A 23,905-nucleotide genomic window follows, 5' to 3' on the forward strand; every position below is an offset into this window, starting at 1 on the left:
CTGATTCTCAAACGCCTATATAATCCCAATCCAAATCAATCCAACGATATCCAAAAAGGCTAGCAAACCCAGTGAAAGTATCCATCAAGCATAACCATGCAATCATAACTCATGCCAGCCCATTAATAGTGAAACCAAGAATAACAGAGCAGACCGGCGGGGTATAAGAACCGACAACAAAAAAGACCCAACTCCTGGGGTATATATAGAGAAAAGGATCGCAGCGCGCTCACTCAAAGCTCACCCAACCAACGCCCTAATCCTCTCAACCCTCTCCATCGCCCTCTCCAACCTCTCCAAGCGATTCCTCTTCTCGACATCCCGTCTCTCCAACACCGCAACCCGCTCCTCCAACCTTGCCCTCGCCTTCCTCTCCTGCGCAACCATCTCGTTCGCCTGGCTGAACAGCTGAGCCGTCAACTCCTCGAGCTCTGTACTCGCTTGCGACAGCTGGTTCTCTGCTTCCTTGCGGAGACTTTGCTCGCGATTCAAGGCGTTCTGGAGCTCGAGGGTCTCTTCGAAGGAGGGGCGGGACGCAGGGGTTTGTGGTTGAGGTTGTGGGTGTGCATTGAGGGGAGGAGGCGACTGTGTGAGTGTTTTCTGGAGCGGTGGAGGAGGAGGGGAAGACTGTTGGAGTTGCGACTGGGAGACGCCCGTTGCTGTGCTGGGGCGGCGGTAGGGTAGGAGGGAAGCGAGGGAGGAGAGGCGGCTTTGGCTTGCTTGGGGTTGTAGCGGCGGGGGCGAGGGGACCCCCGAGCCTGATCCTGATCCTGCCCCTGTTGAGTTCGAGGATATGGAATTGTTGTTTCGCGGGTAGTTCGCGGAGGATGTAGCGGGTTGGGCACGGAGTCGTCGCACCTCCTCTTCGTATTCGGCCAGTTTCTCCGCTGACGGATGAAGTTAGGTTAGTTGGTGGATACAATTGAAGCGATTAATTGATTGCGGAAAGGAGAATACAAACCCATCTGTACAGCCTGCGAATTCAAATAATGCACCTGTCCTTCTAAATCCTTCACCCGCCGGGGCGAAGTCTCAGCCGGGGGTTGGTGCTGCGCCAGCCCGCATGTTGGACACGTCTGATCGAATGAAACGAGTGTTGTGGAGGAGAGAGCGGTGGTTGTGGCCATCATGGTTTGTTATCAGCCATGAATAAGACACGTCGCCTGCAGAAGTGGTGGAGGTGAAAGGATCTGGGGTGGAAATAACAAAGACAGAGGGAGAGGAATTGAGGAGCGATCTGGAACACGGAGCGATCCTTGAGGTAATAACAGGCCTAATTATAGCCCCGAGACGCTGCTCGCAGTCAATCAGATTCAGGGACCGGCTTGTTCTCCAGATATTTGTCGATCGGCTGGGTGGTTTTATCCACTGCTTGCACGTGCTTCTCCACTGTTTTTAGTATAGACATTGGACATCAATCTTCTATCCCTTGGTAAACCTTTCCAGCCTGTCACTACGGAAACCAGCCTCATCTCCTTGCGCCATTCATCCCATTATTCTAGGCTAGCCACCGTACTCCCCATCATCATTGTGCCAGAGATGAATCCAGTCCTGATTCGGGCAGTACGAAGTAACTTATGAGACTTAGTTTGGAAACCAACTGCAGTCGGGTTCGTAACCAAACTGCTATGACATGAGGCTACCTAGGTAGTGCTCTAGCCTCAGACTATATATAGCAGAGCGATAGGATTGGGATAGCCGCAGCTGAAATCAACAAAACAGCTTACTCTTCTATCACCTACAGCTCCCTTCACCCAGCCTCAAACCTATCTCCATTTTCCTACTTCCACTTAAATGCAAGGTCAAACCTAATATATATCATCACCTCCAACCCGCAAGCCCCAGTCCAACCTCTCACTGACACCAACCGCCAGATCTCTTATCTACCCCCTCCCTTCCTCCTTTTCACCCCCAACATCCCCAATGCAACCGCAATCCCTCCACAAACCCCTCCAAATACAGTCACCATCCCTCCCCATCCAATCTCCGTTACCAACCACTTCGCAACCAAAGGCCCAGCAACCTGCCCCCCACTCCAAGCAACATTAAAAAGCCCATACGCCTGTGCCGTCCCACCACTCTCACCCAGAAACCCCGGATATTTCCTCTCCAGCGCCTCAACAACACGGCTAACTTCAACCATCAGCGCTACGTTTTTGAGTGCTCCTGCTAAGCCAGCGAAAAATAGGAGAGCTGTTAAGAGGATCTTTTGGGGTAGGGTGTTGTGGGTCACGAGCTGGAGGAGTGTGTAGGCGGGGACGTCAAGGATGAAGCCGAGAATTGCTATTGTGCGACTGCCGTGGGTGTCGACGGCGGAGCCGATGTGCGTTGAGAGGAAGGAGGGGAGGAAGAGAGGGATGAAGGAGAGGCCTATGCCCATGGGGCCGGCGGAGAAGGTTTCGCGGATGTAGAGGGGGAGGACCTGTTTACATTAGCTGGTATGAAGGTGGGAAATGGAAGGTGAGGTACCGTATCGAAGGAAGAGTACGCCATAGCTTGCACGAGAGTCGCTATAAGGATGACAAGCAGTGTACCAGAGAACAGCAGTCGGACCATCCCCGGCATCGTCCGCTTCTTCTTTGCGTTGTTGGTGATAGGTTCGAGGTTGTCTGCAGGCATCCGGTTGGGCTGCTGCTGTGTATCGTGCCCTGACTCTGACTCTGACTCGGTGAGTTTCGCGACAGATGCGTACAGGGAGTCACCCTGGTCCTGTTGATCTGGATCTATAAGCCTCTCCGTCTCTTGTCCATCACCATCGCCACCATCATCCATATATTGTTCATCCCCAATCCACCTTACAGCATTCTTCCGCTCTATCATCACAAGTCTTAGCACGATATCCAATACAATCAACCCAATCGCCAACGCAAACACAGAATGGTATCCCGCTTTCGACAGCCTAGCGACCCTATTAGCACCACTCCACCCTCACTCAACCACACCCCCACCCCCCGCCAAGAGATTTCACTTCAAGAGGATAAGAGAACTCACATAACCCCCCCAACAAACGGCCCCGAAACCGTACCCACAGTCATAGCCATACTGACAATCCCCATCGCAGTTCCCACCTGGGCCTTCCCCACCGTATCCACAATCAAAGCCATACCTACCGTCCAAACGACCGCCGCAGAAAGGCCCTGGAAGACCCGCGCGACGACGAGCGCGGAGACGGTGCGCGCAAACCAGAACATTATGGTTGAGCCGGCGAGCGCGAGGAGGCCGATCAGGAAAGGTGCTTGTCGGGAGGAGTGGCGGTCGGCGAAGTAGCCGAATATTGCTAGCTGCTTTCAGTACGGAGGTGATCTTGTGTAGAGTGAGATGGCATGATACTCACGGGAACCGACGAAGAGGGCGCCGCCAAAGGCTGCGAGGAGGTTGGACATCCATTGCTGGACTGGAACTGTTAGTATATTCCATAGATAGCGAATGTTGTTGAGCTAGAAAGGAAAAACATACGCTCCCTCTCCGGGATTGAGAGCCGCGTCTTCAGCACTGTAGGCAGGATAGGAATAATCTGCACCCCTCGAATCAGTCTAGCCCCAAAAGACCCTCAAGAGCAGAAATAGATATGACTATACCATGCCATATATAAAAACATCCTAAGCAACAAGTACATATGAGCCTGAGCCTCAGGTTCAACCAGACACGGAAAGCATCAAACGAACCGTAAAAACAGCAATCGCAACAACCCAGGTAACGAACCCTTTCGAGGAGCGAAACTCGACTTTCCAAGGCGCAGAGACATCTTCATGTCTGATCACTTCTCCTTCATCCCATTCTTGCTGCTGACAGTCTCGACAAGATTGATTCGGGGGTTTGGATAGCCCCGCCATGTCGGTCAGCTAATGTATCAAAGTGGCGGGGTGAGATAGAGGCGAACGGAACGGGACAGGGGACAGTCAGTCACCGCGAGATGAGAAAAGATAGCTCTAATAAATGGCCGCCTGCAGAAGAAAACATGGTTGGGGTATGCGAGGGTGTGTGAAATTTAAGTAAGAGGTGCAGGAAGCTGTGATGTGGAGCTGGAGCCTGGAGGGGTGTGGTGCATTAGTGTCGACTTCGTAGATCGACCCCGAGGAACGTAGGCTGCTGAACAGCAATCATAACTAATTAATCGACAGAGAATCCTTCCTGGTAGGGGTCCGATCCGCGATCTCCGACCTTGGCAGTGATCAAACACTCTCGTCTTATGGCATATGCTGTCAGCTTACCTGCAGAAGGCCCTCGGGATAAATTACCCTACCCTACAGGGATCCTATCCGGGGCGGTCGAATCCAACAGACTTTGCAATTACGTTGGAACTGGTCACTGCGGCGAACTATAGCGTTCTACAACAGTAACACAAGTGAAAAGGTAAAAGTGTCAATTAACGTATCATGCTCTCTTCATTCTCTTTACACATCATGGTGAGTCGTGATCTTCTTCGCATGGCTGCCTCGTAAAGGGACATCGGAGTAGTAGAAGAACAAGAATAGCAGACTCCACACGCCCACCAGCAACCCAAACAAGACACAATTCGAGGGGAGAGGTAGGCTAGATGCCAAGTGGCTAGACCAACTGGCCTTTCCACTGCGGCAAAGGGTTGGTGCGTAACCGGCTATCCGTCGAAATAGACGAAAGACTGGTTGAAATACAAGAGGGGAACAGATGACAAACTTTTCGACATGCAGGACAACAGCGATACTGTAGCTAGACGCAATCATCATAGATCTAGCCTGTGGAGATAAAGGAGATGCTGGGACCAAAGAGAAATTTCAAGAGGAGGATAGGAAATAGAGAGGCGAGTAGAGAGACAGATGGCCATCAACATAACCAAAACATCCCAGCGGCGCAAAGGGCGAGTACAGAGACGTAATTCGAACGTTTGCGTTTCAGAGAGTGTCAAGCATGATGCGCATTGTTTCCCAAACATACTCTCTCTGCGATGAGTGTCGAAGGGGGTATCCATGAATTTATGCAAAGTTACGTCCACCACGGCGGTTGTTGCGCGGTTTTGAGCTGACTGTGCTCCAGCCCTCATCGTCGGCCGCGGTCTCGGTGGTGGCAGGTCCAGCCCTCCAAGAACCATTCGTCTTATCATCGGTCTTTGTCTCGGCGGCGCCAGCGGCGGGGGCCTCGGTCTTTTCCTGATCCTGGTCGGCATTCGCGCCATCCTCATCCTCACCGGCCCGCCGGAGGATCTCGAAGTTGCCGCCGCCCTTGGGGGTCTCAGCCTGGTCCCTGCCGTTGGGGTCAAGAGTAGAAGCAGGCTTCTCTGACTTGACCGCCTCCTTGGCGACTCGCTGCTTCTCAACCTTGTCAGCCTTGGCCTTCTCCTCCGATTCCTTCTTCTGGCGCAAGGCGAGTTGACGCCGTTGCTCAACCTCCTTCTCTCTGGTAGCGGTATCAATTGGTCGAGCACCACCGAAGATGCTGGATTTGGTTTCGCCGGTAGCGGCTGGGCTCGTGGGCGCATCGGTCACGGTGCGCTTCTGGAGGTTCAACCTCGGCCTTTGGGCGGGAGCAGGAGCAGCGGGAGCGGCAACAGGTGCGGCGGGGGCAGCAGCCGGAGAGGGAGGGTTGCTGGGCTCCTTGGGAGCATCGGGCTTCATCCTGGCTCTCCACTGGTTGTCCATCTCAGCGGCGGTGGGAGTGCGTTCTTGGAATTCGCGTCGGGGAGGTCGCGAACCATCCTGGGAGCGTCCCTCGTTGGAACGGCCCTCGCCCCAAGCAGGCGAGCTGCGTCTGAAACCAGATCCTTCAGTGTTGGTAGGACGGCCACCCTCTCTTGCAGGTGGGGGCGAAAGGGGGCCCTTGCGTTCCCAGTTTGAGAAGTCGCGGACCTTGCCGTCACTCTCGAAACCGCTACGGCGGCGAGGTTCGCTACCGGCATCGGAGACATTGTCGAGGTTGCGTCCGAAGTTAGAGCGGTCAGGCACCCGGCGCTGGGGCGCATCTGGAAGAGGACCTCTGCGAGTCCAGTCAAGCTCCTTGACATCACGTTCCTTGGCTGAATGATGTTAGATTCAACGTATGGATTCTGCAGTGTATACTTACGAGGCTCCGCAATGCTGACACGGATGGCTCTTCCCTGAAGAGTAGCACCAGAAAGGTCGAGGGCCTTCTTCAGACCATCGACAGTCTCGAACTCGACGTAGCCGAAACCCTTAGGGCTCTTGGTCAACTTGTCCTCCACAATACGCACGTTTGTAACACCGCACTCAGCGAAGAGCTCGGAGATATCATCGGATCCCGCATCGAAAGATAGGTTTCCAACGTGGGCGGTATAAGGAGGCTCAGTTGGAAGGGGGAGGGGCTCCCTCACGGCGAAGCCGCGATCTTTTCACCAGTCAATAACGTATCCTTTTCATTCAATATCAACACAAAAAGTAGTCGTACCGTTGAAGCTACCACCGGCGCCGAAACCACCAGACGCGGGAGGAGGGCGACGGTCGGAACCAAAGCCGGACTGGGAAGGAGCTGTAAAGGTGTTAAATTGACAATTATATGGCAATCGAGCGATGTGTGCGTGTGAAGGGAAGGTGGTCGCTTACCGGCTAGAGGACAATCACATCAGCAAAAGCCATCCAGCAAGGTAAATTTAAAAGCAGATAGTACTCACCAGGCAAAGGCATGTCCTCCATCTCATCAGCCCACGAGCCAAAGTCTGTGGTGGTTAGCCATTTCCCGTGTGCGCGGGGAAGTGTCGGAGCGTACTCTCATCAGCCAAGAAGTTCCCTAAGGACATCTTCTGGGCCTTTTGCTTTCCGGGCGCTGCACGAAGCCATCTATTAGTATCCGGAAACTCATTTGACTGTAGAACGGAGTGCCCAGCGATAGCGAGTGGGCAGTGGGAGGGAGGGGTCGAGACGAACCCATGATTGCGGTTGGAAGGAGAATCGGAGTCGCGCCAAGGGACGACCTGTGCGCGCCTCACAGAATGCTGAAGTAGAGTGGTAGGGAAAGAGACTTCCTCAGTTGGAAGTCACAGAGTGGATTGTAGAATTGTGGTGCAGAAGCTCCGCGGTGTTAAGGCAGAGGGGAAAGTCGGAGGGATTAATGCTTGAGGATAAATTTTAGTGATGACGCTAGAAAAGTCAGCCTCCAAAAAGTGTTGGTGCGTCGACTCCGACCCAGTTCTGGTTCCGCTTCGAACCTGGCCTGACCCTGGTCTTTCTTCTGTTATATTTATGCTTTGATTACAGTACAATCTGGTCTACATCTCGATAAAGATACACTCCTACTCTAGACCACTCCCCTGTTCAATTCATCTCAATCGACACGCGCTTGCATGCTCGGCTCTTAACCGACGCTGCAGGTTGGCAAGCGCCCTCCACCACCCTCCAGCCACTGCATTCCTCGCGTCAGTCACCAACAATCCCATGTCCTCGAAGTATCGAATTGAATTGGATATCGGTTTTCGACAGCCATCGCTTTCTCATCACATTTGAATCCCATGCACTCTGGTCTTGCTGCTCGACTGGAGAAGTGGACCAACAACTCCCAAACAATGATTGGTTCCCGCGTTTGCTGTCCACTGTCACATGACTAATCGTTGCCCTGAAACTCAGGAACCAACCCGGCCCAAGAGTTAGTTACAGTATGAATTCGCTTACCTGCATTCGTCCACTGAGCGGTTGCTGCTCCCAGTCCGTCGTAAGCTAGGAGTGAATAGTATCCGAGACCTGACGCGTCGATCTGACTGCGTTGCAGGGAGCGGAAGTCCTGGACTCACTAATGTAGATTTTCGATTAAGTAGGCCGGCCGTGGGTGTTGGCGCTGGTATAGCCTTCGGCACTGGTAGAGGCTTCGGGGCAGGTGTCTTTTTCACATCAAAGATACTGGAAATAGCGCGGAGTCCAAGCTTAAAGTCCTGGGCTGCAAAAGCCAACAAAATGAGCGGAATGGCAATCGCAAACCCAACCCCAAAGATGTACTTGGAGACAAACGACAAGGGCATGCTGCTTGATCCAGCAACTTCAGGGAACTCCGCTATGTTCACCGTAAAGAATGAGGTGATGAATGATAGCGGCAAAAAGATGATAGTCACAATGGTAAAGATCATGATGGTCTTGCCCTGGCGGGCCGTTCCAGCGGCTTGCTCACGGGCGAGCCGGGCCTCGAAAGGGTTTGCGTGTTTCTGTTTGAGATCTAGTAAATTGACGACGGACTCGTAAATATGCGCTGCTTGTCTGTCCATGCGCTCTAAGTCTTTGAGGCACGTCTCAATGATCCTCCTATGCTCCCTGAATCGTATTGAAGCCATCCAGGGCTTTTTCTCCCGGTATTCTACCGCCCGGGCTTTTCCCTCCCAGTATTTTTTCCCCCAGGCTTCGATCTCAGGTGTCATCGCTGCCTGATAGTCCAAGATTGTATGGATTATGCTAATCTCATCGCGTATGTCCTTGATTTCGAAGAGGAGTCTGGTTTCTGGGCTATAATCTAGGAACATATCAAGGAAGCGTGGGTTATCTGCCCACTTGTCGTCGTCCATGCCCTGATTGCGGTTTTTGCTTGCACGAGCCAAGGGTAGAGTTATAGCGCTAACTCGTTGGTGCTTCAACCACATTGAAGCCTGTGCGGAGGCCTCAAACAGCTCCCTGGACAGGTTTGCCTCACGATCTGCTGTTGACCCGATAGAATACTCATATATAGCGAGGAACTGGTACTCGTTATCCAGGGGTGCGTGTCGATCAAACGTCCCACAGCAACGTTCGGTAATAAGAGATATCAAGTCAACAGCATTTTCAATCGGAGTGCGCTTGATATTGTCGAGGACACCACTGAGAATGTCGAACCGGTCATTTTCAGGCTGGTCCCATCGCTGCGGGAAGCTGGTGACCACCAGGTTATTGTCAAGAACCAGAATCCAGAGTTGGTCAACCATGTAAATCTTGTGTTCGGGACCGTCCTCGCCTGCCTGCGTCATCTCACGCTGACGGCGTAGGACAACTTGATCCCGGTCACGGTAGGAAGTGTCGAGATTTGGGTAGAAGAATTGATCTAAAGTCCGCCAGATATGAATGCCTGTATTTGATAAGGCAGGATAAGCCTGAAGTAGCAGCTGATCGCTGCTGAGTTTGCTGCCAACAGAACGGACTGACCCCCCGATCGCAGCTTCCATTCTATCATGCCGCTCGACTGTCTCAAAATGCAGATATGGCATACACACCCAAGCATATCTCCCGAAAGATTGACATGTAGGTTGATTGAAACGCGAGTGTGGGTACTGGCCTCGATGAGAGCGGTTGAGGAGATTGGAGATGTTCCTCAGGTCTTTCCCGTCAACCCTTCGATCCTCGATAGCCCATTTGATCAAGACTGTTTCCATCCACAATGGATTGTTGGCTGGTATATGAATCCAGCGATATGCGTGGTAGAAATTTGGAGAAGTACCGATGAGGTTGTAAGAAGTGCCGCGGTAAAGAAGATCGTACATAGTCTGCCTAACTGTATGCGGCTCTCTAGAGATCTCCTAAAAATCGGTGACGGTGGCCTCAATTAGCTCACAAGCCCCTTGGGCTTCAAAGGAGAGCGCATTGACATGGTCTGATAGTGCTAATAGCCTCATGATCTCCTTGTGACCAAGATCTGCCGCTAAAAAGAAGAGGTGTTCTCCCGAAATATCTCGTAGTTCCAGGTCCTTCCTTTCGAGAAGAACCTCGACCACCTCCGCGCTGCCGGATTCGATGGCCAGGTGGAGCGGACTAATACCATTTGGCGTTTTGAGATTGACATTGGCATTTCTAGCCAAGAGTAATTGAACGACAGCCTTCTGTTTCGAATGGCAGGCAACATGCAGCGGCGTCCAACCATCTGGACGTGGGGTGTGAATGCCAGCGCCGTGCAACAAAAGCCACTTGATGAGTTGGGTCTTGCCAGTGCTACAGGCCTCAGTAAATGGCGTATTCCCTTGATCATCAGTGGCCTCAATATTTGGAAACCTCTGAAGAACCACATCCAGCACTAGACTGTCGGGTTCCGGCAGATCAGGGTCATTCGCTAGGACATGCAGCACAGTTTCTCCGGTAGATTCGCATGCAGTGATAGGTGCACCAGACTCAAAAAGCAGCTTAAGAATCTTGACCCGGCCCAATATAGCAGCTACTGCGGCAGGATACAGGTTCTCTCTGATAGAAGGAGCAGCGGGGAGGTCCTCGTCCAGAAGTAGTCCAGCATCGAGCAACAGCCGAGCGGCTTCGATGTTATCAGTCTGGATGGCAGTTAACAAGGGACGTCGAAGTGAGATTGCTCTTGCGAAACTTTCGTCATCTTCACGCAAAATAACTTTTGCTGCGTCGAGATGGCCGCATTGGATACTCTTGTCCAGTGCAGTTGTTAGATGGTCCTCTCTGAGGGCTCCGCTTGTACGCGCCGACCTTAAGATCGCCTCTAACTCGTCGACTTTGTTGTTCTCGGCAGCGTGTTCGAGCTGCGATGCCAAATCTGGAGTGTTCCAATTGCCAGCAGCGGGCTCTGAAGTTGTAGAAGACATAGTTGGACGACACAAGGTGCATTGTAGATGGATGTTGTGCAGATGTGATGGAGCTCGTGTCGTGTCAGCCAGCCACCACAACCCCTCATGCGCGCTACTAACGAGACGAGGCTAGAAAAAGCAAATGTCTCAATGCATGGTGTAGTATACAGTATACACATCTATGATCACCAAACCAGTGAAAGACAGGACCAAGTAGGATAAAATCAGAATCTATATACGTCACCCAACAACCCAATGTTTTGAAAACCACACGCCAAAAACGAAGTCCGTCCAGACCACCAGCCCGAACACAAACACCAAGGTAGTCAGAAGAGGCAACCGAATGGAAATGAGCAAAAAAGATTATAGATTCATCAAAGGCGGTATAAAAGAAGTACCGAAAGAAGACCAATAACAATTAGACAGGCGCTAATTAAAAGCAGTGTAGAAAGGTAAAAGAATCGGATCGTAATCCGAAAATACAATAGAAAGCCAGACGCCTACGGGATCATGAGTGGATGGCAAGTGAGAAGAGAAGCGGTGAGAATGTGGCGGGGATGGAGAGGAGGATGGTATGTGTTGTGATGAATATAGGAGCGATGGACCTATTTTCGACCGGGAAGTAGCTTGCGACCTAGATTGCGAATCGTCGACTTCGAACTATCCTCAGATCCGTCGATCTTTCTCGCCGTCTCAGATCGTGTGATATGCGTGCCAGACGTCATCGGTCGTGAAGGGGGGTTGACGATACGACGCGACTGCTCCCAACGAGCGTCCACGTCGACTTCACTTGCAGACCGTGAATCAAGGAGCAGACCACTTTGGTCTTGACCGCTGTACATGCTAGACCCCAATGAATTCGACCGCGCGAGCGGAGACGACCGATGCGACTGCGATTCTGAGATATACCCACTGCTTGAGTCAGCGCTGACCAAGCTGGGGCTTTGACCGTTCTCAATAGATTGAGCACCCGACCCTTCTTGGTGGTTGAGAAGCTGAGTAGAGCTCGCAAGCTCGCGGTAACGCTTCAGCTGCTGTTTTGAGGGTCGGTGGTGAGAGAACTTGTTCCCGAGAATGGCGGGTGCGTGGGAGATAAGGGCTTTGATGACATCTTTTTTTAACCGCAATGCGAGGTCGAGGTTTGACCAGGTTTTGTTTCGGTACTCCAGGATAGGTAGTCGGAAGACGAAGTCATGAAGGTCTTCTATGTTGTGCTCCGCTCTGCCCTTGTAACTGACGCAAAGTACTACGTCCTGAACCCTGACGTGGGCGATGGTCATGTAATTCGAAGCGCGGGCCATCATTTGTGCAAAGTCGTCAACGCCCTTTTTGGCTTTACCGGCTTTGCTCATGATTCCCAGACCAAACTTCTTGCCCTTATCTTCATTTATGCTGGTATTCGACATGGAAGTGGCCTGTCGCGATAAGACTCGAAGACTGTCAGCCGACTTCTTCTTGATGATTGCATTCGATGGCCGAGCCTGTTGTCCCTTATCATGGTGTATCGGGGTCATCGCGAGACCCTTGAGGCGCGCGGGGCGGCGTTCAGCCTGTGGGCTTTCGGATAACGAGAGTGTAGGTTGTAACCTCAGCTCCAGCGCACTAGGGCGCTTTGATGAATCATCTGTGGATGCATCGCTGTGATTTTGCAGGCTAGAGGCGGAGACGGCAGGAGATTCGTCTTCCGAATCGGAACCATCCAAGGGCTTGACGTTCTTAATCACGAAGGGCGAGAACCCGCCGTTCTCAAAGGCATTGGAACCGACATTCGGGAACATGTATTCGAAGACCCTCTGCCCGAGCTCGTGTTCTAGTTGAATCTTCAGCGGGAACAACGACACCTCAAAATCATCCACAACCGGGATACCGGCGACGGCTTCCAGCATGTGCCACTTGACTTTGATCATGCAGTCATCCGGACCATCCATTGGTCGACTTTGGTCCAGGTAAGGCACGATAATCTGAGGGTAGACGGCATCCGGCAGAAGATTAAGGCCGTACAGCCGCTCCACAGAAACCAGGTTATGATTAGAGCCGTCACTATTGTCAGTGCGGTCATATTCGGCATTTCTTAACTGGAACTCGACCAAAGGCTCTGACTCGTCCTTCATCAAGTGCCAGACAATCTCAGTCGCAGAAATGTTCCAGCGCAGAATGCCAGTAGCCCCAGTCATAGTTGGCTCGACCTTCCTCTGAGAAGTGGTGATAGCTTTCATCAAAAAGAATAGCTCATCCTCGCACCGAGCAATATCTTTCTCCAAAATCAAGCGATCCTCCCATCCTTGCCTGTCAAGGTACTTGGCGTGGACTTGGAAATGCTCTTTGATTTCTTCGAGTTGTCGAATACGTGATTGCAGCTTGTACACCATTTCAGGAGTGCCCCTGAGATCACTGAAGTCGGAGGTAAGCATGATCCTTTCGAGACGCTCATTTCGAACCTTCTCTAGAGGTTCACTGTAGAGGAGTAGATCAAGTACAATGATATACAGCGTATAATACTCGGCAGAGTCGCAAATCGCGCGAAACTGAGGAAAGTCCACACTGATACTGTCCATTCTAGTTTCCTGGCCGTCTGGATGGCGCTGTTGACCGGATTGACCCTTCGCTACCTCGTCATTATACTTCAGGCGGAGGTTGTTATACTTGTCATATCGCAGGCTAGCAGACGTTTTCTGAATGATCCTCGAAAAGCCGAATGGATTCAGCTCAAAATCAAACATAGCCTCGAGTGTGAGCCATGGAGGCCATGCAGATCCTGGAGAATTGCCGTATTTGTTTCCAGCGTAAAATTGTAGGTGCGTCATAAGATTCTTCTGCGTCGCAACGAAGAACTGGGCACCGTCCATGTTGAGGGTAAATCGGCGTTGAACAAGGCCGCTGATGTCGTCGTAGACACGTTCCTTGTCCATAATAGACACAACTTTGAGCTGCATGCCTTTTGCCGCCACAAGGATGACGGATTTATGGTTCTTCTCGCTTTGAAGCTGGATCTGAGGCGCGATAAGTCGCAAATGATAGCTGTTTTGGGCCGTGAACTCAGGCGATATGTTGTCACTGGAATCGGACCTGACGGTTGGCGGTTCCTTTTGCGCAGGCGGATCTTGTTCCTCGACATTGACGAAGCGCTTGGCATCATGAAGAAGCTGCTCAATACGGTCTTCCACGCTGTCATCATCGGCATCTTCAGTGGCCTCGGAAGGCCGTCTCGAGGCGCTCTTGAACATTTTCGAGTAAGCACCTTGGTTCTTGCTCTGCTCTTCAACGATGTCCAAAATAAACTTGACGGCCCTTCGCGACATGTAGTACACAAATCCTCGCCGTTGACTGACTTGGTGGATATAACGCAAGATGATGTTCCTTAGCGAGTTGTTCCATTTCAGCTGAATGCTGTGGATCATGAATCGGTTATTGAAGTCGCTGGTCAAGTCATCAGAGGGGGATGAATCGAAGCCAAAGTCATTCTCCTTGCCGTCGCTCGCGGAATCTGAGTCGGGGTCCGGCCGAGAAGCGTCACTGTGGTAGGCATCGTTACTCTTGGTCCGTTGGAGTTGTCTCTCGAGCCGCTGGAGACCTGTTATCAAGAAGGCACGCCTCCGGGCTAGAGATGCCGCTTGTCTAAGGTATTCGCTGTGCTGAACTTTGAGCGACTCATCTGAGTCGATGCTCTTCGCCATCTGTAGCTCTTGTTCACCGATTGCTCGAGTACAATCATGGAGTTTGGAGTCAACAGTGGCAAGGCGGTCTCTGATGAGTTCCATCTGTACGCGGCGGGGTTCGTTTCTCTCAGACATGACACAGTCATGAGTAACTTCGTTCCCAAAACTGCTATAGCCCGGTTGATCTGGAGATAATTGTCCATGGTCTGTCTGTCTGAAGTACGTAAATCGGGGGGTGAAGGCAAGAGGCAGGATCTTCGTCTTAGGGTTCGATTCCTGCGGGAGTATCCAGTCAAGTTCAACGAAGTCATCCATATCAATCCAATCAAGATTATGGTCAGGAATGGTAAACCGTGATAAATCCACCGGTGCCACCGGTTGCTGGAAAGATGACAGTATGTCATCCCTCTTCTTTTCAACATCATCTAGTGTGGTGCCCTCAATGCTTGCAGAAACAGCTCTGAAGTCTGCCGCCTGTAAATCTATTTCCGCTTTATAGATACGAATCGCACTTGCCTGGGGTTGCCGAAGTCGTCCTTTAGACGGGGTCTTAATCTGTTCGCGTCTTTGGTGGACATCCAGTTTCAAGCTGTCGAGTCGGACCTTTATTCCCGTGGCGGTGACGATATCCTCGGCATAATCTTCAGGATCCTTGTGTTTGTAGATATGGGCGACAAAGAGGGGAGCCAGGAGGAGCTTATACTTGATAGTGGCAAGATGGCGGTTGAACTTCTTATTTGTCTTCGTGATTCCAGGCCACAACCGTCCTTGACGGACGGGAAGAGACATGACTCCTGAGAAAAGTGACCACCAGCTGAAGAAGTGAGTGAAAAAGCGCGGAGTAAGATGAACGGTGTTGTAGCTGGCAGTAGGTTGATCGGAGTCGACAGTCCAATTCTTGCTGTTCGGGGCAATAATCGCGACAGAGAGGTGGATATGATTACTGCGAAATCCTTGATACGCATCATAATTCTGAGATATGTTAGCACTCGTAAAGAATAGGCTCAAATAAAATACCTTGCGCTCCGCCTGATCAATATAGGCGGGGTTTTTCAAAACCACATCGTAATGAGGTCTGAATTCCGTCGAGCGTTCGCTGTCGCTAACGTTGCGTTCGAAAACCAAGCCTGCGCCCCATTTCACATCACCGGACAGCTTCATGATGACCTTCTTGAAGTGAGCTGCATTTTTTATTTCACTTGACGTTGAACCAGTCTCAAGGTCTTCAGCTGTAGCCTCAGCCAGGTATCTCGCCTCGTGGCTGTAATCAGGTATCGCTAAGACGTACTCCCCACTCGTCACGCTCATGAACTCCATGGGATCGTCACTTGTGTGGATGTTCCATTGGACGTCCTTGCGGAAGCACATAACGAAGCCGCAACCAAAGCCGGTCACCACGTAAGGATCACGAGAACCTTTCAAGCGAAGATGGACATCGCCATCTCCTTTCCATTTGACTCGGATTCGAGAGTGGAAGCTTAGTCTGATCTTATCCCAGAATCCAACCCTTTCTGAGGGATCAATCTCGACCTTAGTAAACCCTTCGATAATCTTCATCATGTCTTGAATGACAGGTTGATACGACATGCCCCAAGATATGCTAGTTGGTAGGATCGTATGGATCTCGATGACCGGATCAGAGTAAGTCTTGACTGGGCTAACAGAACGCCAAACGTCAAGCGAGAACGGAGGACTTGTTGTCCCGTCAGAAAGTTCAGATGAAGGAACCAGCTCCAACTTGACCTGTCTTGATGACTTGTAATCGCGGTACTCCTCTGCGACAACAAAGTTTGTACGAAGCGACCAGCTCGGCAGTCTGGGTGACTGTCCAGGTCGTAGCGCTGGAATGTGCAGGAGGTCCAGAGGATAGTCCCTCAGGTTAACACGAGCCTCGCCCATGTCTAACTGAATGCTCATTGGGATGAGTAGCGCATACTTCGTAGACATGGGTATGCCTTTGCCGATATTGTGGAGAAAGCTAGGATAGCTCTCCAAGGGAAACGTCGGCTTGTCAATGGTCAGGTTGACATCGCTGATTAAGGCCGCCATTAAAGCTGGTCGGTTCGGTATGGAGAGGACGGTCTCGGTTTCTTGCACATCCTCAGGAGGCTCATCGGCACCAGAGAAGAGATTTCGGACCGCTTTGATAGAAGAACCTTGGAATTGCAAAGCAGCATCAATCTTCGTTTTCCAGCTCCGCGCGTTGTGTTGCTGGAGATTGTACCAAGCGGTCTCTACTGAAACCTTGGACTCGCTTGAGAATGAGGTCACCCCTTCAGTATCGTAGCGGAATTTCTTTCCGCGCCCACGCTTCTCATCACGCACGTCAATGCGTGGTTTTGGCTCCGCGCTCTTGCTCCTACGAGTTTCCTGACTCACACGTTCACTGCGGAGTGTTCGGTGGCTTGATCTTGTGCGCAGTCTGGAGGATGCTCGCCGTTGATCTGACTCCTTGAGCTTCTGGAGTTTAAGCTGGAAAGCATCCTCTCTGGCTCGGCGTTGGCGCTGTTCGAGCAGACCAGTCCGGTATATGCAACCAAGTTTCCACTCGAAAGCGTCATCTTCCAATTCGAACAGTAAAGCTTTGCTTCGGAAAGAGATCTTAGGAACTTTCTTTGGTTCTTCAGGGCCCCTAGCTGAGACGAACTCGGAAGAGTGTGTTTTCAGACGGTGGTGCAGCTGCTTGAGGGCTTTAGATGTGTTGATTGCATTATCGAAGATGCGATGCATAATCATGTGGTGAGGTACACCAATTCTTATAAAATCCGTCCAGATGTCAATAGAGTTGTCTTCCACTAGGCTCTTGCCTTGTTTCAATTTCATCTTGCGTAGGTCAAGTCGGAAATTATTCATGCTGACTATACGTGCCCAAACACCTTTGAGCTTGGGTGCTTCAGCATGCAATCTGACCAGATGCGCTCGAAGGAAGGGAGGCGAGTGCCGGTGGTAACCAGCAGAAAGACCGTATACTTGGAGAAGCATGGGTGGGTCTGCAGGCATAAATGTTTTCAGCTGAAGGACAGTAGCTTTCACATCCACCGTGACGAGCTCTCCTCTCTGCAAGGGGGAGCGAGGGGACGAGGGAAATGCGGATTCGTTCGTGTTCTTCTGCAAATCTGATTGTCGACGGGAGGGCTGTAAAAAGGCCTCCTGGAGTACGATTAACGCAACGCTGAGGCAATAATACCGGTACAGCGAATATCTAAGGTATATGCCCTTGATGATAGAACTCATGTTAAACAAAGGTCCAAGGCGATCACTCGAGGTACTAAGTGCTACCTCGAATCTTGGAAGTGAGAAGAACGGCTCGGACTCTAGGTAGTCTTCGGACTCGATAACGAAACCTTCAAAACCACGCGCATGGAAAGCAAGCCTCCTCCCATCCGCAGCACCCGCTCGGTTTTGTTTCGGTGGCGATGTCGGCGTGAACCTGAACGGCGACTCGTCGCCAATAGTGGAGTGACTTGGGGTTCGTCGGCGGGCAACGCTCACAACGCTCGGCTCAGTTTTCTGAGCTCTGTAATCGGCTGTCCAGGATTGGAGTTGTAACGAGACGCCCCGCGTCACTTTTGATACAGACTCATCAACACCGGCAATTTCTAAGCTGAATCCGGTGGCTTCGAACTGAAAGCGGAGCAACCAAGGAGGAAGCCGCCTCAGTATGCTAGGTTTCCGCTCTTCGCCCGACATGGGGTATCTCTTCTTGGGCCGTATCTGTGCGCGGAATTGCTCCACGACTTGCTGTATCCCGCGATTTACCTCGCTATTGACCATGTGCGCTGAGAAAGTGTTTAGAGTACCAGATGCCATAACGCATACCTCCGGGGATGCGCTGAGAAGGAACTTGAGCTCCATGTTTTCGGTCGTAAGCAAGTTATGTTTGATCCCAGATGGCGTCTGGTAATAAAATTTGTGAGATGCAACCCGATAGGTGGAGGATAGGGAATAGTGAGCACCGCCCTCTGATGAGTGGGACGACTCGACGTCGAGAGTTATTGAGGAAATGGATGAAATGAGAAGGTTGTAGTCATCTTCGGTGTTGGTGCGAGAATCAGGGATGGGAAGAACGAATCGAACCACGGGCTCATGGACCGAGAGTTTAATGTTCGCTTTTGGAAGTAAGCGAGATATTAGCTGACCCCTTGCCCTCTTCTTTCCTCGAGATGATGATGCCTTGGTTTGAGCAAGGCCCAAAAGTCGCGATACGTGTCGAGGCTCTAAGTCGAGGGCGGGAGAAGTGACCACGAGGTTAGCGAATAAGATGTTGGTATTTCGCTCCTCCGCATTGAAATCATCATGAAAACTGAGCGTCTTGGACGGCAGTGTGGTCTTTATCGTCGTGGTGGCCATTGGAATGTACAAAATGTTGTCTGTCTCCCCGGAGCTATCATCCAGGCTGACAGAAAGGGAGATGGCTGCGAGTAGTGCCTGATGAGCAACGTCGTTACGCTGGAAGTACATCCGATGCGCCGGGCTCGTCTGGTCCATCCGGTGGACGTCAACAGCAATCTCGTGCGAGACGACATTCAGATAAACAGAGCTCTGTCCAGGTGACGGCGATTGGACCGCGCGAGATGCTCGAAAGAAGCTGAGAGCTACCTGAATCTCTTGTATCCCACGCAGAAGTGAACCTGCGAACTCCTTGGAGGCAGTTACAGTCTCAACGATTGTCTCATCCGTGCTGCCGGGCTTCTCAAGCTCCTCTACATAGTCGGCAAACGATACTTCCTCATCGGGTTCAGTGATCTCGACCTCAACGGGAGGTTTTCGGGACTGGTGGATCCGGCGCATCAACAGGGTCAAATCGTCATAAGGCACGTGCATCCTCCCAATCTTGAGAGCAACCGATGCATCCCTCAAGCCGTCAAGGCCCTTTTGAAGCATTCCGTGTATGTTCACCGTAACATGGTCGAGAAGTTCGATTGACTCATTTCCGTCGACAGCCAGCAGGACATTGTGCACATTCATAATCCATTCCGCAGGGCGCTGTTCACTAGATCCATCTTTCTTCCGGCGAAACACCTTCCCCCGATCCACCATCTTACGTCTTGTGTCCACAGCTAGCGATAGCGTTCCCACCTGAATCTGCCCGGCTTCGAGAAAGTTGACGGTAGTGTTAACAGCGACAATGTCCACCAGCCTCAGCCAATGAACCGCGCGATGTAGGCGCTTTACCTGTTCCTTGACGCGATTGAGTGCAATCCATGTTTTGTTTTTGCGAGTTGATGATGAACCGTTTCCTCCGTCTTCTTTTCGACCCTTTTCCTTCTCATGCTGGTCCCGCTCATGTATATCGGACTTGCTCCCGGAAGTATTCCTTTTTCCTGAAGCAGACGGATCCAGCGTCACCTTCAATTCCGTAAGTCGCACACTGAGCCATGTCGGTTGGGCGAAGGAAGGGGGGTGCAAGGATAACCCGAGCCCGCGGAGTTCGATCTGTACCCCATCCCGTGGTGTGTATGCAATGCGACGTAGAGAGAAGTATCCGATTCGCTGAATAGAAATTCCGGTTGCGATACGAACAATAGCGAAGATAAGGAAGGACGACAGGTAGAGGAGGAGGAAGCCGACGAGGACGGTCGTGGGGTTGAATAGCGTCATGGCTCGCGATCAGCTGAACTGATCCGCTGTAGGCAATAGACAGGCTTCGAGGGGGAAACCATCGAGAGCGACGACCGCGAGAAAAAAAGACCCTATACAAGAAGGTAATTATCGTTTGTATGCAACCCGACGTCACCTCGAGAACATCCCGGCACGAAGGTTGGCGGAGGACAAGTCTCAATTAGGAGGAGAACTTGGCACATGCGGGAGAGGAGCGGCGAGAGAAACGGAGTGGCCGTAAGTCATTCATGCTTTGAAGGGAAATTGAACCCATTAGATAAAGAAGTCTAGAGGATGAAAAGAAAGAAAGAAGACGAAGCGAAGAGGAAGACTGGTGAACGGGTGGGTTGAGTGGGAGAAGGGAAAAGGACGAGGCCCCGAGAGTCCGAAAGGGAGCAGCGGAGATAGAAAGTCGACGAGAGTTTAGAGCCGCCACGCAGCTCGAACCATTAATTGCTATGACGCGGATGGACAAATCAGGTTTATCCCAGAAGAATGTTCCGTAATCATGCACCCAGCCTGTCAGACAATCGATAGTTCGTCCAGTCTTCTTTGCATGGGCCCGAGTTAACTGGATGCGGAAAAAGTCTATGGAGAGCAGGGGAACGATCGGGTGGCTCGGCAGGCGGAGGGCTGCATCGCATGCAAGCGCATCATTTTACCAACTTGGTAATTCTGCACTTGACCCTGGAGTCTGGATATGATCGGATTTCTCATCTCTGATTATCTCTTGTGTCAGCAAACCCTCATGGCACGTACACGGATACTACTGTTATGCGACCCAAATAAATAGCTGATCTCGGGTCGGATCGACCTCCTATTGTCCACGGCGCCTGATGCCGATCTACCGCGTGAGCCATCCCAACAACAGGTGCTGAGTACGAGTACGAAGAATAACTAATGTGCGTGTTTCCACAAATGCAGATTCATCTAGATACACTTGACAGTCAAGACTATAGCGTGCCTCGCTATGACAGTTGGTAAATGATTCAGGGCTTCAAGCCGTTAAGGTGATGTGCCACGAACTCCTCTTGAAACGACCCATAGTGCACCATTCGCTCTAAGTATGTTGGAAAGTTGCACCTGTAACTGTCGGCTAGTATCCACGAGACGCGTGGCATAATCTCCGACCACCTTGAAGTTTCCACGCTCTAAAAGTTCCGTATACCGGACGATTATCGCGTCTCTTGGGAAGAAGGTGCTTCAACGGGCGCATCGAGCTTTGCTTTTTCAAGCGCATCAATCTTATCATCGAGCAGAGCAATGTCCACTTCGATGCTCAGCAGCTTCTCGCGCAGGATTTCTTTATACTCATCGTCCGTCAGAGATTTGAGCGGAATCCACTTCGACTGTGCCATGCGCTCAAGAAACGGCTTGGAGGGCTTATTCGCATTTTCAAGCTGCCATCTGTCAATCGAGTTATATGAAGCCTGTCCCACATAACCCAGTAGAGAAAATATGATCAAACCCGGGATGAGTCGGCCGCCTAGGACAGGTCAGTTGAAGCTCACCTCCGGATGTTAAGGAGAGATAATCACCCATCAGCCTGGTGACAGCGCCTCCAGCAACACCACCAGAAACAGTGCTAGCATAGGAGCGTTCCTTCAACGTCGCCTTATCTTCGTAGTAGTGTTTGAGGATATTACTCCGCAGCCCTAGAACAGACGTGTCAATCAATCAATCAATGAAAAATTCAGGGCTCAGGGGCATCCCAAGCGAAGACTGACACCAAAAGGAGGTTCCACACGCAAACCAGTGGATACCACAGGAGATGGAATGTACGACGGGGTGTGGCGATCGAATAACACCAGAAATTCCACCGTAAACGAGACCACTGGCGCCTGTTTGGGTGGTCAAAGATTGAGCTCCGAAAGGGTACGGGCGCGAATGCGATCAAACGCTATTGAGCGGATCGCTTTCGAGGGTAAAACTTCGACAGGGGGAGATTGACGCACCACTCAGGGCACCCACTTTTAAAGAGGCCACCAATGCATCGTGTTCACCATGGGATTGTGAGCTGCCACTCATCTTGCGAAATTATCCTCGCCGTTACCCATGGGCCATGAGTCGAAATAGTGGTAAGGCTGCATTCATTCTGCTGGCTGGGTGGCTAGCACGTGACTTAGAATATGCCCACGGCACTTCCACTTGGATGGATAAGATAAGCAAGTCCGCCTCTTATGCATCACAAGTTCACAACAACACCCTCAATGTCAGAAGTCGTTTTGGATGTCTCCCAAGGGTGATACGCCCTTCGAAGAACAACATGATGGATTTCAAATCAAGGTCCACGCTGATGACGTCTAAACTGGAAGGACTGGCTAACCGGCCAATGATATATGGAGAATCTGCCGACGACCGAGCCCTGAATAGCCTACAGGCTATCCTGCGCCTATCACAAGCTCTCTAGCATGTGCAGCAATGTATCAACTATATATTGCATACTACTCCAACATCGCTCAGTGAAAAGACAAGCAATAAAATCTGTATATACTTCAAAATGTTCATCCAGCCTATCTACAACGAATCCTCTCCCGAGGCTCTCCTCGACTTCATCGACCAGAATCCGCTCGGAATCTTTACAACCGGCATCCCCTCAGACGCGCACGCCCACCTCCAATCAAGCCACATACCCTGGGTCCTTGATAGACCCTCGGCGTCTTCCCCTAATGGCCCTCCCCACCCAGCAGTTCTGAGAGGCCACCTCGCCAGAGCAAACCCCCAAGCCAAGAGCATGGTCGACTCGCTTACATCCTCAAACCTTCTTTCTGGATCAGAGCTCGAATCAGAGGTAATGATTATCTTCAACGGCCCATACCACCATTATGTCCCACCAAAGTTTTACACGGAGAGTGTATCCGCGTCATCGAAAGTCGCCGGGACGTGGAATTACGCTGCTGTGCAGGTTTACGGGAAAGCAAAGATTTATCATGATGTGAAGCGGGAGGAGACGGATGAGTTCCTCATGAAGCAGTTGTATGCGCTCTCGGATAACTCTGAGAGGAAGATCATGGGGTTCACGGGGGAGAATGGCAGGGATGAGCCTTGGAACATTGATGATGTGCCGCGGGGATATTTGAATATTCTGAAGAAGGCTATTGTCGGAATTGAGATTACGGTTGACCGGATTGAGGGAAAGTTTAAGATGAGTCAGGAGAAGTCAAAGGGGGATCGAGAGGGTGTCGCGAGGGGGCTCGAGGGGGTGGGAAGTGATGCCGCGAAGCATATTGCGAGGTCGGTGAGGGAATTTGGGGAAAGGAAACAGGCGGCGAAGATGAAGTGATTCATCATCTCATGCACGATAAGTTTCGATTCGAAAGTCTAACTGAAGTAATCCGATTGGGATATATGGGAAGCAGGTTTATTGTCTGAGCACTGGGTAGATCGAGGCAGGTAGGTATGGGCCCCGGGGGACAGGCTGCGTCGGTTTTGATTCTCCACAAGGATAGCTGGAGGGATCGCTACTACCCTCTATGAACATAGATGGCATGCATAAGCGAAGCAATGGTGGCGGAGGGACCGAATGCATTATGGGCTTTGAGTCAGGTAGTTAGGAGAAATGAGGCAAAAATGCCGATATCCTACTTCCACATCCACTGCTACTAGTAGAAATGAATTATTATCTAGTTACAGATTATATTATTCAGCCTGATCAAGAAGAGCATTCTTTCTTCCAATGCACCAAGCCCTACATCGATCAAGCATTGCCAGCGTCATGAATCTTGGAGGAGATAGAAGGAGAGAATGGACGCCCGGCCAAGCACTGAAGGACCAAGTACTGGCCTGCCTTATATGCAGTAAGCCTCTTCAGGTCGGCCGTTGGCTATCATGTTTTATTATGATTGACGTCTTGCATGCCAAGGTAAAGAGGATTTGATTCCTTTTAGGATTGACGAATGCTTACCCCAGACATGGGATATTATTCCTCCAGTCGTTTGCTGACCTCAGTTACACTCACCTAATACAACCCCTGGGTAGTGACGGTAAACCGTTTCCATATCTTTCTAGAGGCCTTCTAGCTGCATACCTGCCACCTGGTTCCGTAAATATCCAGCCTTTTTAGAAGCATGCTCATGTGAGTGCCTATCAGTAACCCCCGGATTCAAGATCCCCGCAGCAAAAAACAAGCATAACCCTGAGATTTTCTTCCTGGTCATTGGCCAGGTCTTAGCCGGGTGATCAACTTGCAGCA

At 51.2% G+C, this 23,905-nt stretch overlaps 8 protein-coding genes across 8 annotated transcripts; 1 reads left to right on the forward strand and 7 right to left on the reverse strand.

Moving 5' to 3' along the window:
• Positions 1-23: 23 nt before the first annotated feature.
• BJY04DRAFT_194719 (uncharacterized protein) lies at positions 24-1,318 on the reverse strand. Its single transcript, XM_073712110.1, has 2 exons — positions 962-1,318; positions 24-887 (listed from the first exon to the last, which is right to left on the reverse strand). Exons 1-2 carry the CDS (start codon positions 1,128-1,130, stop codon positions 241-243), a joined length of 816 nt encoding a protein of 271 aa, XP_073568653.1. The 5' UTR covers positions 1,131-1,318; the 3' UTR covers positions 24-240.
• Positions 1,319-1,879: 561 nt separating this feature from the next.
• Positions 1,880-3,833, reverse strand: BJY04DRAFT_220675 (MFS transporter; the record flags this gene model as incomplete). Its single annotated transcript, XM_073716926.1, has 6 exons — positions 1,880-2,422; positions 2,470-2,899; positions 2,992-3,277; positions 3,335-3,394; positions 3,457-3,514; positions 3,666-3,833. The coding sequence occupies 6 exons, from the start codon at positions 3,831-3,833 to the stop codon at positions 1,880-1,882; spliced, it is 1,545 nt and encodes a 514-aa protein (XP_073568654.1).
• Positions 3,834-4,327: 494 nt separating this feature from the next.
• Positions 4,328-7,011, reverse strand: BJY04DRAFT_194725 (translation initiation factor 4B). The gene is made up of 7 exons (XM_073712111.1): positions 6,855-7,011; positions 6,697-6,753; positions 6,602-6,646; positions 6,573-6,575; positions 6,379-6,459; positions 6,037-6,318; positions 4,328-5,989 (listed from the first exon to the last, which is right to left on the reverse strand). Exons 1-7 carry the CDS (start codon positions 6,856-6,858, stop codon positions 4,953-4,955), a joined length of 1,509 nt encoding a protein of 502 aa, XP_073568655.1. The 5' UTR covers positions 6,859-7,011; the 3' UTR covers positions 4,328-4,952.
• A 100-nt stretch (positions 7,012-7,111) lies between these two features.
• Positions 7,112-9,913, reverse strand: BJY04DRAFT_194726 (uncharacterized protein). The gene has a single exon (XM_073712112.1). The coding sequence runs from the start codon at positions 9,416-9,418 to the stop codon at positions 7,592-7,594; it is 1,827 nt and encodes a 608-aa protein (XP_073568656.1). The 5' UTR covers positions 9,419-9,913; the 3' UTR covers positions 7,112-7,591.
• Positions 9,455-10,474, reverse strand: BJY04DRAFT_220677 (ankyrin repeat domain-containing protein; the record flags this gene model as incomplete). Its single annotated transcript, XM_073716927.1, has 1 exon — positions 9,455-10,474. The coding sequence occupies one exon, from the start codon at positions 10,472-10,474 to the stop codon at positions 9,455-9,457; it is 1,020 nt and encodes a 339-aa protein (XP_073568657.1).
• Positions 10,475-10,600: 126 nt separating this feature from the next.
• BJY04DRAFT_194728 (FMP27 family protein) lies at positions 10,601-20,245 on the reverse strand. Its single transcript, XM_073712113.1, has one exon. It carries the CDS (start codon positions 19,711-19,713, stop codon positions 11,062-11,064), a length of 8,652 nt encoding a protein of 2,883 aa, XP_073568658.1. The 5' UTR covers positions 19,714-20,245; the 3' UTR covers positions 10,601-11,061.
• Positions 20,246-20,269: 24 nt separating this feature from the next.
• On the reverse strand, positions 20,270-21,771 carry BJY04DRAFT_194737 (uncharacterized protein). The gene is made up of 4 exons (XM_073712114.1): positions 21,669-21,771; positions 21,441-21,554; positions 21,252-21,368; positions 20,270-21,199 (listed from the first exon to the last, which is right to left on the reverse strand). Exons 1-4 carry the CDS (start codon positions 21,739-21,741, stop codon positions 20,889-20,891), a joined length of 615 nt encoding a protein of 204 aa, XP_073568659.1. The 5' UTR covers positions 21,742-21,771; the 3' UTR covers positions 20,270-20,888.
• A 64-nt stretch (positions 21,772-21,835) lies between these two features.
• On the forward strand, positions 21,836-22,996 carry BJY04DRAFT_229550 (FMN-binding negative transcriptional regulator; the record flags this gene model as incomplete). Its single annotated transcript, XM_073719090.1, has 1 exon — positions 21,836-22,996. The coding sequence occupies exon 1, from the start codon at positions 22,214-22,216 to the stop codon at positions 22,994-22,996; it is 783 nt and encodes a 260-aa protein (XP_073568660.1). The 5' UTR covers positions 21,836-22,213.
• Between the last annotated feature and the right edge of the window lie 909 nt (positions 22,997-23,905).

The sequence above is a fragment of the Aspergillus karnatakaensis genome, assembly GCF_047715665.1.
Source record: "Aspergillus karnatakaensis strain CBS 102800 unplaced genomic scaffold BJY04scaffold_42, whole genome shotgun sequence".
Taxonomy (NCBI): Eukaryota; Fungi; Ascomycota; class Eurotiomycetes; order Eurotiales; family Aspergillaceae; genus Aspergillus; species Aspergillus karnatakaensis.